Genomic DNA, 15,184 nt, shown 5'->3' on the forward strand with positions numbered 1-15,184 from the left:
CTTATTTCCTCTGCCTTGTATAAAATCAGGTCAACTGCATTCTACAAGTGAAGATCTTTAGTTAGAATATCTCTTATTTACAGGTAAACACAATCAATGCGAGCTCTGATGGATCGTTGCTGTTATCAGGAACTAAAGAAGGAACAGTGAGCATTTGGGACATTGCTGATTCATCTATATTACATCAGCTCCCTTGCCACAATGGACCCGTTCTTGATGTTGCTCTGAGTCCTGGTAATTATTTCCACAGTATTTTTAAGCAGTTGTTGACTAAAAAAGTTATTTCACGCAAAATTAGTTGGTTTGTTAGTAGCAGATGTCTAAATCAGTAGTTCATCTTTTGGTATTTGACATTGGGTTGTATTTATAGTTTCACTTGAAGTATTTGTGCTATAAGAGGCAAAGCCAGCTTTAAAGCTGGCCAGCGATGAAATCACAAAATTGCGGCCCCTTTCTCCAGCTGACAAAGATTTTATTGCTCATTTCTTTTCAAAGGGAGCATGTAACATGGATTAAAACTTCCGTCATCCAAGGTTCTGCAGTCCTCCCTGCTGGGCCTGGTTGTGATGACCAGGATCTCTGAAACCAATCTCCTTGTGGTCTCCAACTGGTCTTGTCTCCCTGCTCCTCACTGAAGTCATGACGTACAATGCAGAACCAGCAGCCTCTGTAGGTCATGCATTGTACATGGTGACGAAGTAGTGTTCATCCACATTCAAGAAAAAGACTGGAGAACCAGAGTAACTGTTAAATCATCACCTTCATAGAATGAACATTAACTCCTAATCATTTTGTTCATTCAATGTTTTATTAAGTTCCTGGACATCAGCTTTAAAGCTGACATAAGGTAATCTAATAACTACCGGTATATGAGGGGGCCTGAAAAGTCAATAATACTTATACTTTTGCATTCTGACGGATGGTCCCTTAATGGTTCTACAAGCACTACTTGTCATTTGTATCTCTTTGCTATATTTGTTACACACATGGTCAACAGTTCCCCGGGCCAACCTGACTCTTTCATGTGTGACTGTACCTTTTAAGGTGGTACGGGGTAACCTCTTGTGCTCAGTTCAAGTGATTGCTACACATGTGAGAACCATTCACTTATTAGGCCCCTCTACAGCACTCTAAAATGTTTCCAAATCAAAGCTGTATGGGCTAAAGAATCTTAAGCAACTGACACACTAATGCATGTGTTGGATGCCTAGACTCCGGCTGCCAGCTGTGCTTCCATTCAGCAGCCACAGTAGTGACATTGGGGTCGGCAGATAAAACCGCAGTGGAAAGAAGTGGATCCCATATTCTAATATTTTTCCTATATAGTTTATACTTATAAAGAGGTAATATTGGATTAGTGTTAAAAAAAGAACTATGGGGTAAGTGTTTTTCCCCATAGTACTCTTTAGGGTCACGGGAAGGCATATACTAACCTCCTCACGTGACCCAAAGCTCAGTATATAGTGGGTTACTGCCCTGTTTTGCTGACACCGCTGCAGCTGGGATGGATCCCTACAATACTGTTGAGATCCACCCAGCTGCTTGAGTGACAGCTGGTTCTGACTATCTAGAGGCAGAGCCAGCTGTGCCCGCCCCCTCCCCCGTTTGTTCCTCCACTCAACACTGGAGGATCGGAGAGGGGAGGGGGGAATCCCTGCGCGGAGGGGGGAATCCCTGCGCGGAGGGGGGAATCCCTGCGGGGAGCGGTGACTGAGAGTCACCGCTCACTGCAGGGAGACAATCGGGAAGTGAGCGGATCGGTGTATGTTTCTGCTCATTTCCTGATCAATAGAGCCGACCTGTGACAGCTTCTTTGTCACAGGTCGGCTCTAACTATGAGGATGAGTGGAAATCACTAACCTCATAGCTCATGTTTTAAGTGTTTTTATCTCCCTTTTATACATCCCAAGATTGTTTTGCTTGCTTATGCTTATGCCTCTTGGCATTGAGTTTTGCTGCTTATCATTAACTAGTATTCCGGAGTCCTTCTCCATCTCTGTTTTGGCCACCTGTATTCTAATTAATGTAAAGGGTGGTAATGCTGTTCCCCTGGCCTAGATATGTAAGGTTAAATTGTTTTATACATCTCTAGCCAGCTTAGTAATAATTCTACCTAATTTTGTGTCATCAGAAATAATAGTAATAATTTTGTCTGTTGTTTTTATCCCCCAGACTATTACTACATAGATTTAGTACACGTGTTCAATTGTTTCAACTCTTAACATAATTATTATTCTTGCTTTTAATAAAAATGTTACAATGCAAAGTCCAGATGGGAGCACATCCTATTACAGGTTGTAAGTGATAACACTCACAGGAGAGCACTGGTCCAATGTTTACTATATTTCACACACCTTATTGCAATAAAAGGCAAATCTATGCCTCCAATTTTCACCCCAACCACGGTTCTCATGCTAGGCTACTCTTGGGTGATGTAACACTAGTTCTTTCTGTGTGTGTATGAATAGTTACAGCATAAAACATAAATGCAAATTCTTCATTTTATATATAGGAATCTAACAGCTATCTATCTATAGCTTGACCAAGTATAGCTATGGGCTTTCTGCACATTTTTACATACGATGAATGTTTAGGTGAACCTGTCACTAAACTAAAAATACTGACTGGTCTCCAGCACCTAGTAGAGCCTGCATATACGTTTTGTTGCCACCTTCACCGGGTTGCCCCAAATCTACAATATTCAAATTCGATATACTTCCTGAACTGGCCTACCTCCTCCACACTTCTTGGCTCTTGTTATTAGTTAATCACCGTTGACCTACTGGTCTACAGAAAGCAACAGAGGGGGGAAGGTCAGCTCTACACTATCGGGAATTGTCATTATTTTCATATTTCATCACTGCTGGATTACAAGAGTTTCACGCAAAGGTATATGTAAGCACCGATAGATGCTCTCTATGGTGTTGCAAACCCCTTGCTAAGGGAAACCTTTCCTGAGAGGAGACATGGAGGTTGCTATAGCCACTGCTCATTATGTAAATTCTAGTTTCCCACCTGCCACTCTTGCTTTAATACTTTGTACCTGGAACAAACATGCAAATATGCATGTGGCTCAAACTATATTGAACCTAGTTGGTCAGTGCACTAGCCATGCATTTTCCTAAATGCAGGATTATAGAAAAAAAGAAAATTGACCTACCAACCAGGGGCATAACTGGAAATCACAGGGCCCCATAGCAAAATGTTGTATGGGGCCGCCTGATTTCTAGTTATGCCCCTTGCATAGCCCACCTGATATACCAAACAGCCCACCTGAGAGTGACCCTGCAGAGCCCGCCATAGACCCTCTATGGCGGGCTCTGCAGGGTCTCGGGTGGGCTGCACACCTCTTACCTGTCAGCGTGGTCCCCGGGCCCCGCTTCCTCTTTCATCATGGGGCCCTGTATTCTCTATTGATGGGCCCGGCCTCCTCTTACATTGCTGGCCCCTCCTGTTCTTAGGTCGCCAGGCCCCGCCTCCTCCACTGCAAACGCCGTTTCCAGTCTCTTCTGCAGCACCTGCTGGCTGTTACTGACACAGCTCCGCGGTGGATGTGAGGAAGAACGCGCCCACTGCAGACATCACTGAAAGGTTGTCAGTGATCTAACAGCGGAGCGTTCCTCTTGACAGCCAGCACCCTGATATGCCATAGCGACACAGGTGGCCCGCACGGCATCAGAGGGATGCCCTGGCCGGGCCCCCCTATGCCGGGGCCCCATAGCGGCCACCTGGGTCGCTATGTCGATTGTTACACCACTGCTACCAACCCTCTGGTTGCTGGAGTCCACAGCGTGCCTTAATATCCAAATCTGCAATAGTTACTGTTTGGGACTACAACAGACCCATGAAAAATACAGTAAATATACTGCAATAATAACCTTATAAATAGGGATGCACCGATAACAAAAAAATTTCCAGTACGAGTACCGATGCTTTTCCTTAAGTACTCGTGAAAACGTCCAGTCACTACTTATACACACAGACAAACATAATCCATTCCTTACCTTGGGATTGGATAAAATGCAGGGCACTGAATTTATCAGAGGTGCTAAGAACTATTGTCTAGCCTGCAAGCATCTACTACTGCCAAGTGCTCTGCACAAGATTTCTGTTTACCAGGCATGAAATATGATTGTACAAAAAGAAAACTGACAAACTATGTCCTTTCAGACAACAGACACGCACTTTCAGCTGGAGAAGATGGCTGCCTAAAAATCACAGATGTCCAATCTGGAATGCTCATCTCCTCTCTACCCTCAGGAGAAGTTCAAAGGTAAAACATCCCTCTTAGGAGGAATAGTTTTTATTTCTTATAATTAAAGCGGAACTCCAGGAATGTAAAAAGTTAACCTTTGCAGTGGGGCTAACCCCACGATTCAAGCTAACTCACTGCTCGTTTACGTCTAGGGGCTCAAGTACAAAAAATACACTTATCTGATCCCACCTGGCTGCTACACTGGTCCCCGCGGCCTCTTCCTTCCTCCGCTGACGTCATCTTGTCTAATGCAGTCCATTCACTTGCTTTAGACTTGAGGATGCCAGGGGACATGCCGGAGCGGAGGGGAGAGAGGTGAGCACTCATCTTTTGTAGGACCGAGGACCAGGTGAGTATTCTGGCCCCTAGAGAAAAATGAGCAGTTAACCCTTGCAGTGGGGTTGGTAGCCAGGGTTAACTTGTTACATTCCTGGAGTTCTTCTTTAAACAAGAATTGATTTGTGGTTAAATTCCACTGTGGTTTACTGGAAAGGGAACAACTGGCAGCGAGCAGTTAAATAGTTTGAATCTAAAGCCAAAACATTTTTTAATTGGATAAAGTAGGAAATAGAACATCTTTTAAGGTTTTTTTTTTTGCTGCGTGGAGATTTCCCGGGAACAAGAGGAAGGGAGAAGAATTCCCCGCATTGGTTATTTCCTTCCAAATCTTGCTTGATAACGGTCACATTTTGGATTTCCTATTGTCCCAGTGATAATGGTCACCAGGGTAAATATAGAGAGTGAATCTCCCTAGTAGCCACTTATGCAGAAAAAAAAAAATCTGAAAGGGGTTTTAACACTTCCTAACAATATGTAAAGCTACAAAACAGTAATTTTTTTGGATAAATCTTTGAAATAACTGAATAAAAAAAACATTTATTGCTTTCATTGAAAAGTGTGTTGGTCTGGTTACAGCATTTTTTTTTTTGTGCATTTGCTGCCTTATTTTTATTTTCGGTATGGGTCTGTTATTTTGAGAGTGTGGGAAGGATTTAGTAAGTGCGCTGGAAGTTGTCTTTGATGTTTTTACAGTATGTTTCCACATCTACAAATCACTTGCTATTTTTCTGGTATTTGATTTCACGACACAACAGTGTTGACAAACCACGCAAAGAACATACTTTTGTCAGCCGCTTTATTTAGATATAGCCAAAGTGTCAGGATTAAATGATGATGTCCCTCTGAAACCAAAACCATTTTCATGTTCTTCTGGTTTACATTTTATTCAGGTGTTTTCGCTGGAATGGTCACACTGTTCTGTCAGGAAATGACAGCGGTGAATTGCTTGTCTGGGATCTTGTAGGAGGACGGATTCTGGAAAGAATAGCTGGGCATGCAGGTACTTTATCATCTCTTTGAAATGCTACTTAGTGATATGGATGGTAAAGTAATGTGGAAGGGTGGGGGGCACGGGGCAAGACAGCCTAGCATTGTATAGTGACCGCAGCTACATTATTTAGAGAAGAACTTGGCAAATAAAATCTTAACCCTTGCAGTGCTGGGGTAACCCCTCTAAGTGGTGTTTTGTCTACTATACTAAACATGAGATTGTAGTCCATCATGGGAGCGAGCTTGGTGTGGTTGTGTCTTTACAACACCCATGGGGAACAAAAGTAGCCACCCTCCAGAAGGAAGGACAGCGTCAGCACCGATTCAGAGATGATTTGAGGATCTACAGCTGAGTGATGCACAAATAAGATACATTTTTGATAATAGTTTGGGTGCTTTGAATATATTTTTAATGTTTAACGCCTGAGTTTAGTGTCACTTTACTGCAGGGTAAGCTACTTAGATGCTTTATTGCTTTAGACTTTTATCTTACCGATTCGTTATATAAAATAGTCATAAAACTATTGAACAGCCTCATTTTTCCCTTTTTTATGAATCCAGTTTTAATTTTGTTCTTCAGATGCAATTACGTGTATGTGGATGAATGAGCCATGCAACACCATCATCACAGGATCTGCAGACAGGCAGCTTTTATTCTGGAAACTGCAATACTGAGTTTTTTTTATTTTCCTCTTTCGCCTGCTGAAAACTTGAAGACTTTTAGATTTCTTTTATGTACAATGTTTTGTGGTGCCTGGATGTACAGTAATAGTGCTTAGAGGACTGTGCCTTGACAATTCCAACCTCCTACCTTGCCCTTTTTTTTTTCATATCTGTTCTGTGGTTTGTATTGTGCAAATGCCTTTTTGTTTCTGACCTTGCACTATGTATTTTATATTAATTGTGTGGCCTATGTCATGCTTGGGGGACGTCTCTCAGTAGCTGGTGAGGGAGGAGTGTTAAAATGAGGAAATACACTGCCTGGCCAAAAAAAAAAAAGTCACACACTCTAACATTTGTTGGAGCGCCTTTAGCTTTGATTACGTCACGCATTCACTGTGGCATCGTTTCCATACGCTTATGCAATGTCACAACATTTATTTCCATCCAGAGTTGGATTCATTTTTAAACAAGATCTTGTACTGATGATGGGAGAGTCGGACCTCTGCGTAAAGTCTTCTATAGCACATCCTAAAGATTCTCAATGTGATTAAGGTCAGGACTCCCTGAACCACTCAATTTGAGCCTGATGAATCCTGACATTGCCATCTTGGTATATGCCCAATGTGCTATCAGGGAAGAAAATATCCATTGATGGAAAAACCTGGTCATTCAGTATATTCAGGTCGGCAGCTGACCTCCATTTTTTTGGGACATAATGTTGCTGAACTATTATCCATTGGAAGGCTCCAACCTATTTGATTATCTAAATCCAGATGGTGACCTTTTTTGGGCCGGGGCAGTGTATCTGTGTTATTTTCATGTATCTAAAACTACAGTGTAATATTTTACATAAATCATGAGGAAATTAAAATAGGTATTTTCTGTTATAATGCCCTCTTCACTAATGATGGCCATACACATGTCAGTCAGTTACAACCAGTTTTTATTCACAAAAATACTGAATAAAAGAGGGAATCTGTTTTGAGCACAGGAAGTGATGGTGGTAGCGTGCCCTGAGATATTCAGTCTTCTCTGCAATCCACATTCTGGTTGAAAATGGACAAAACTGCCACAAACTGCAATATGTATGGCCAGCTTAGGCTGGGCACACACCTTACAACCATCGCAAGACTTTTTTTTGGTTCGAAGGTACTTAAAAAACGTACGATCTGCCTATCTTGCATAGGCAGATCGTACTTGCGATGAGCGCAAGCCACGCCCTGAGGAGCGGGCTTCCGATGACCGCAATGCCGAACGGGCAGTGCGCGCTTGCGCACACCGGCCAGTACGGCTTTTATCGTACGAACATGCCACAAACCCGCCGGACATCGTACGATGCTCGGCGTGTTTTCGAACATGCCCGTAAGTTAAAAGTCGTGCAACCTTACAGTAGTAGAGGTCGCACGGCTTCCACACACCTTACGATAATCGTACGATCGCGGGATTTCCCGTGATTGTCGTAAGGTGTGTGGGGACCTTTTAGGTTAGCGAGAGTGGAAATTTAGACACCTTTTAGGACAATCTTTAAAGCTGTATTTCAAATGCAAATCAATCATTTTAGCAACTTGGATCTTGGGAGCCTATTAACTCTTGCCTGTTTTCATGCATCTTACTGCATGAAAATGCATTTCAAGTAGAAATCCCATTCTTTCCTATGTGCAGGTTCACATCGTGTGCTGCAGTTTAGTGTGTTTTAAAAGGGAAACCTGTGTGTGTGCATTATTATGTGTGTTGCATGTACACAGAACAGTGTCTTTGCCCTTAAAGAACAACACCAGGAAATGTTCTGATGAACCCTTGCAGTGGGGCTACCCCTGAACTGCAAGGGTTAACTGCTCGTTTGTGTCTAGGTTAAAAAAACAAAACAGACTCCCCGGAAGCTCCCACCCAGCTTCTTTTTAGCCCAGTTCTTTTAACGTCTCTCCCTCCTCTGCAGTGGTCTAATGTCCTGTAAATCATCACGTCTATACATAGTGTATAGCTTCGGGTGAGTATATCTTTGTTATTTTAGCACCTAGGCACAAATGAGCACTTAACCCTTGCAGGGTGTGGGTAGCCCCACTGCAAGGGTTGATAAAAAAAAAAAAAATTTGCTGGAGTTCTTCAAGTTCAACAAAGCCCTAAGCTGAGTATCTACATGGAAGCCAGTGCAAAGCAGAGCACTATGGTTTTGGTGCTTTATAATTGAGAATGTGACAGAGATGTCTGTGTGTCTGCACATAAGGTGACCATATGCAGTAGTTCTCGTTTTTGGCTTTTTTTTGCAGTTGACTCGGCCTTCCAGACAATCCCAGGCACTTTCCTTTCACAACCAGGATTATTTTGTACCTTTTTATATTGCAGTTGGCTACAAAGTATTTAATCATGTTTCAGCCTATTTAGAGTCAAGGGCAGAGGGAGGGACTGCTTTGTCAGGTATTGACTATTGCTGATCTATGAATATATGATTGGCAGTCCCCTCACTGTGACTGCCTTGGTACAGCAAGTGTACAGTGCATGTGCACACTTCCACAAATGCTTTCAAGTCTGTTTAGCACATCCATGACTGCATCTGTGGGTTCAATAAAAATAGGTAAATTACCAAAGTAGATCTACTTTCTGGTAGGAGAAGGCTTCACAAGATGTAGACCCAGGGCCAGATTTACCATTAGGCAGAGGAGGCATGTGCCTACAGGCACCCTCCATAGAGGGGCGCCGCCGTGCAGGTACCTATTTCCCGGTGTTGTGTCACGATACAATACCGGCAAAAGCAAGGCGGGTGTATTCTGCACAAAAGGTACCCCCCGCTCCAAGACCAGCGGTGCCTACAGGAGCTGCTGGCTTCCACAAATGCAGGGGAAGGACCCTGGCGCTGCGTAAGGCTGCCCTGTAAAACGCCTGTCTAAAGCGGACAGGCGTTTAAGGCAGCCTTACACGACGCCGGGTCCTTCTCTGCATATGTGAAAGCCGCAGGGTCCCGCAGCAGGCAAGGGCTCTGGCTAAACAGATTTCCATATGTGAGCTGTATGTATTCACCAATACTGTTCTTGTTTGAAAGATACAGCTGCACATGTGGATTAAACTTTGAGTTGTTCCATCCACAACAGGCCTAAAATAATTCTTCTTTTGCCATCAGTCATCCTTCAATGTTATTGTTTATTTGGCAGTGTGTAGCTGGTTCTTCTTTTTCCAGGAAGTTTCTATACTATGACCATTAATATTACTGGAGAAGTATTCTATAACCAAGTTAGATATATATGATGTGTTTTAAAAGATTATCATCTTGTAAGTATTGCATCAAGCTGTGTACCAGATGATTGCATGTGGCCTGCACCGTAGTGTGTTTTTGTTTACCAAGAATTAATTTTTATAACCGTATTGGCTGTTATGAAATAACTCACACTAGTAACCATATAGGCCCTCTTCTGTTACTCAGCATAGTAGGGTGTTCTTAAAGCCCAATCAAAATGAAAGAAATAGATATTTTGACCGCCCAAATTTCTGTTATATCAGCTGTACAATGTTTAAATATGACTGTGCAGTCCAGTAGGCACCAGAGTTTACTCACACTGCCCAGTGCGCTCTGTAATCTAATAGATAAGCTTAGATTTGCATACCTTTCATGACAGCATTATAAGCTTGTCATGAGGGCTGGGGCTAGTACTCGTACCTTTTCACTATTAGTAGAAATGTGAATGCATTTTCAGTTAAAACCCCTCAAAGGTCATAACATACGGCAGCACAGAACTATAAAGAGAGAAAAATCTGCAACTGGCCTCGTACTGGGCATAGTAAACAAACCTCTTCCTGGCAATCGTGGGCAAAAAAAAAAAATGTATAATTTTGATGCAGACATAAAAGGGTTGATTTACTCAACAAGGCAAAGGCTGTGCACTTTGTAGGGGAAGTTTCCCCTTAGCTTAGGGAATGAGGTGACATTTCCATGCATGTGATTGGGTAATCCTTTTAAAGAGAAATTTCACCACATTCACTAAGCAAAAGGGAAACTTCCCCTGCCTAGTGCAAATTCCCTTGCAAAGTGAACAGCCTATTTGCCTTTACTAAATCAATAAATTAAAGTCATGCCAAATTTAAAACAAATCTTTGTGACCCATGTGTACTGCAAGTTCTACCCCTTGGATTTCCTGACAAAAAGTTCATGTCCTGTTAAATTTTAATGGCTTGAAGACACACCTATACTGAACAAGAATGTGCTCTTTCTGATCCATTTTAACGAATGAACAAGTTAGTGCTCATTGGTTGTATACTTAAAAAGCACACTTTTGCTTGGCTTCATAGAGAAAGATGTGGCAAATATGACGTATAAACATTGTCTGACAAAGGTCAGTCTCAGACAGCACAAACGGGTGCTGTTGCAAGCGTGACAACACCTAATCATATCTGCTCACCACACAAACCAGATGCAGACTGCTTCATTTTAGACTGTGTTGTAAAAAAGAAAAGAGAAGACAGAGGTGTAATTGATCAAATCAATCATATACAGTATTTCATAGCTGCACTACACATGCATGGCAGATGAAGGGAAAATGCACTGGCAAATATCATTAGGAAAGCCTTGTGTATATATATATATATTTTAAAGGAGAACTACGAGGTGAGTGCTTTCCACTCATGTCATAGTTCTAGCCGACCTGTGACAATGAGACTGTCACAGGTCGGCTCAGTAGATGGGGAGGTGAGCGAACACATACCGGCGTTCGCTCACCTCTCGATCCTGTCACAGCTGGATTCCCCGCTCCGCCAGCGCTGACTGGTGGAAAGGACGGGGCGGGTACAGCTGGCTCTGCCTCTAGATAGGCAGAGCCAGCTGTCAGTCACGCAGCTGGGTGGATCCCAGCATAATTGTCGGGATCCGCTTCAGCGTCTCAGTATACTGCGAGCTACAGCTCGCGGTATACTCAGCCTAGGGTGACGGGAGGATGCTAGTTTGTGTCCTCCCGTTACCCTAAGGAGAACTATGGGGAAAAGCCTTAACCCCATAGTACTGATCCGTTTTAAATTTGGACTTTCCCCTAAAACCATCCTTGGAATTTGAAGTTTCAGTGAATGCCTTACAGAGCGTTGACTACGCCAGTGAAATAAAATAAACTCTAGAAATAGCTGCAATACATGCGCTTGTCTTTATATGAAAAATATTAGCTAAGAAAATTGAAAAAAGGTGCCAAGTAAATGAGACTAGACTTTAAAACCCAATTTATTTGGAAGGATTCTGCAGGCAAGGTTGATTTATATTTACAAGTCCTAAATATTATCGCTGATGGGTCCACATTGAACCAGAAAGAATCCATGTGCCACATTCCCTTATTAGTGTTCCCCTAATCTTCCATCAAGTCCCAGCAGGAGTGTATGTATTGCAGATAACCTCATGTACACACAGCTGGAGTAACCAGCTTCCCTGGCAATGATGTTTAGTTGACCACACATATTGAAGTATTGGTGAGAATCACGAGAGCTTCAGGAAACATTCTTACACCACTGATACGTGTATATCTTTAGCGGTAAGCTGTAATGTGCAATATTTCAGCTCTTGTAGAGCAACCTATGTATCCCATATCAACTCACAATAAAAATGAACTAAAAGATGTTTTTAAAATGGATTTCTGTATTTTGTTTGATGCACAGTTTGTTCACCTCCTAAATTTATACAGAAAGAAAAAGCTTAAAGAAAAAGTCATACATTGTTTCCATAGTTAAAATGAATATATTACCGTTTAAACATTTTAGATGTATACAAGAGTGAGATCAATCACCTTAATGGAATAATCATTGTTTCAGCCCAATTCACAAAGTTTACACACCAGGATGAGGATCCTTTATTTCCAAATAGTGACAGGTATTTTTAGCCAGTCCAATGAGGTTTGAAAATTACAATCAGGTGGCTAAAATAAAGATCCTCATGTTAAAGCTTAGTGAACTGAGCCCATTGTGTGATAAGTGGACTGTCACTATGAATTATGCATTTACATATTTTTCTTCAATCTCTGACAAAATACTTAGACGCATTAGTGGACAGAATTCCTTTTGTAGCAGCACAGCCTGCAGTCTCCGGGCGTTGTTTTTACATCCTGATCCAACAGGCTGCATCTGACCACCACTAAAGGGTGCAGCATGACAGCATACCTGCTTGCATTGAACTAAACACAGGCAATAGACTGCAGTGGCCTTGTTATCACAAAAGGTAACCCTTTCTATTGGGCTTCTCTCATTGAATGCAAGGGCACGTAGAAATTCATAATTCACAGGGCACATGTCATTATACTTTAAAACTTGCGTTAGTAAACAGTTTGGAATTATAAATGTTCATAGTGGAAGCCTTATTTGACTTACAAATGCAGGCTGCACTCCCTGCATAGTGCCGATGACGTTAATTGTGCCTTACTGTTCCTCTTTTCTAATGCAAATCTATTAGTATAAAGACAACAGACTCTTGACATGGCGAATTGATTTTAACTGCACCGGTCTTGAACAGGGACAACTGCCACATCTCATGAAATATAAAAACAGCCACTAGAGAGAATCTACAAATTTGTTTATAAAATACAAGTCATCACAATGTGAAACAGCAAGCATGTGAAATGGGGGGAAAAAGTCAAATATATCACAATGAAAAATGTGAGTTCACTGAAAATAAACTATAGTATCCATTTGAAGAAGTCTACTGACTGTGTGAGCTGGCCATCAAGTTCACAAAATTCTAAAGAGATTTTAAAAAAAGTGTGAATGCGTAGATAGGTAAGTGGAGGGACGGTATGAGGGCCAATTCACACCAACCGCTGTTCTAACGCTTATTGAAATATCAGAAGTGATATTTCATTGTTCTACAGGTACAGCGGTGTGTGAGGCGGTTGTTTCACATTGCATCTTGCTGCGCTGGAAAAAATTACAGAATGCCGTCCTTATTTTCAGTGCAAACCACTGTGTTCCCATCATAAGGCAAACTGTCATGTCTTGCGTTGGGACTGCACTGGAAACAACGGCCCAGGGAGCCCCCAACATATCTGGTGTGAATAGGCCCTGACTGTCGTACAGCTGTGAAGTATAAACCCCAAAATTGTTCCAGCCACTGAATTCAGCTTTGCTTCCCTTGGATGTCTGTCAGGGATTTCCATACAACATTAGGGCCTGTTCACACGACGTCCGTTTTCTGTGCTGACCTGATCCGTACGCTCCTGCACTAAAAATGTATCCCGATGTGTTTTATGGGCTACAGTTCTCACGTGCGCAGTTCGTTCAGGTTACGACAGAAAAAATACTGCATGTCACATTTTGTACGGTCAGGAAACGCAAAACGCGTCAAAAACGCACTGTAGCTAACATACTGACAGCCCCACTTCAGCAAAAAAAACTTTTTTTTAACTGGAACGCATCAAAAACGCGGCAAAACACATAGCACCACGTCTGCAGATCCGGACCTGAAACTCATGTGAACAGGCCCTAAGGGTCCTACCCAAAGCATATGGGAATTCCAGTGCAGAACGTTGTGGCTGAAGAGCTTTCATCTCAGTTTTCTAATACAGCTAATCTCTGGCTTGGAGGAGAAGATGCGTCATATCAAACCTTTCCAAGCACAGGTTGTGAAAACAAGCAAGTTCTGTCAATGCATTTCTGAGTGCTCCGGGTATGTGCTTTTCATTACCAATGCTGGTTTCCAAAACATTTGAATGTGAGGTTGCTTAAGTCACATTGTTCTGGGATCTACAGCTCTAGATTTTATGGAGAACACAGCAATACATACTAGGACACGAGGTCCGGTAATGTCACATTTGTGGACTAATAACCTGGACCACATAATGGCTGCTCACACTGTGTGGGGGTAGCAGATGCCCATTTGTCACTCACTTAGCGCTACAACATAACATGCATGCCACACTTTATATACTGACCTAACAATTGTGCATACTTTCATATAGCAGATGCAGAACTTTAGAAATGTATTGTATGCTTCACCTGAGCAGCTGCAATCCATGACCAGAAAAGCATTGCATTATTTCAGTACGTATAACACTAGACCAGCAGCATCACATTCTGTGCTGCGAGCATGTAAAAGGATAACTACATCCATGAAAGGTGATGTTCTTTTAATATGAAAAATCATACAAAATGTTTGCACAAAACTCAGAATGGCAGTGTTTAAAGCAGATGGTCCCAAAACACTGACTTGTGAGTATCATATGGCTCTTAGACATAGCGAGAAGGTTCATTGTTGGTGACGGACACCCACTGCAATGCCCATGCAAGTACAATGCCAAGCAGCATCATTCACACCCTAGATGCAGCCAGGCCATTCTTCAGTGGCTGTGTCCTGCCCTACAGCTGTGTAATGTTAGTGTCTGTGGAGTTCCAGCATTCTTTAAGACATGCATGACTCAGGAGAGAAGAATAACTGTACCAGGTGCATGGAACCCCTATGGCTGTGCTTGGTACATACAAAGCCTGGAAACACACCAGATTTCAGCAGATAAAAACCCTGTCCAGCCCCTAAAAGACCAGGAACAGAGCAATGATCCATTGGTGTACTACTAAGACAGACAGGTTTAGCTTTTCTTTAACAAACCAACTTTGACATCGTTATATTTGACCAGGTAGTCTGAGGGCTGTATTTTTATGTGATGTAGTTCTGCTTATTGCACTTGACTATGGCTCTGAAGCTAGCCAAAGTTGGGGCCCCTACCTGCAACAGACTTGTAGCATTTCTTCATTCTGTGCAATACAGGGAGCTGTATATTTAAGCCACAGCTGTATTTATTCCTCTGCACAATTTCTGGGTTGTGTCTTCAACTTCAGAATAGAAATCCTTATTAGACTGATAAATACCGATATATGGGGGTCATTTTGGTAAGCTGCATTAATTTTGGTGAACAGAAGCAATGGACCGATTTTTACATTTGGTTTCAACCCAAGTCATATAGATTCCCGTCTGTGATCTTTATATAATTG

The 15,184-nt window shown here is 42.2% G+C and overlaps 1 protein-coding gene across 1 annotated transcript in view; it reads left to right on the forward strand.

The window, feature by feature from the left end:
- The window catches only part of NSMAF (neutral sphingomyelinase activation associated factor), a 59,992-nt gene extending 53,491 nt beyond the window's left edge, over positions 1 to 6,501 (forward strand). The window contains exons 28-31 of the mRNA XM_018564189.1: positions 84 to 234; positions 4,171 to 4,273; positions 5,485 to 5,594; positions 6,165 to 6,501. Coding sequence (XP_018419691.1) covers positions 84 to 234; positions 4,171 to 4,273; positions 5,485 to 5,594; positions 6,165 to 6,259 — 459 coding nt within the window. The 3' untranslated portion in view covers positions 6,260 to 6,501. The remainder of the gene's footprint in view (positions 1 to 83; positions 235 to 4,170; positions 4,274 to 5,484; positions 5,595 to 6,164) is intronic.
- The last annotated feature ends 8,683 nt before the right edge of the window (positions 6,502 to 15,184 follow it).

The sequence above is a fragment of the Nanorana parkeri genome, unplaced genomic scaffold (assembly GCF_000935625.1).
Source record: "Nanorana parkeri isolate BGI_ZX_2015 unplaced genomic scaffold, ASM93562v1 scaffold732, whole genome shotgun sequence".
NCBI classification, from domain to species: Eukaryota; Metazoa; Chordata; class Amphibia; order Anura; family Dicroglossidae; genus Nanorana; species Nanorana parkeri.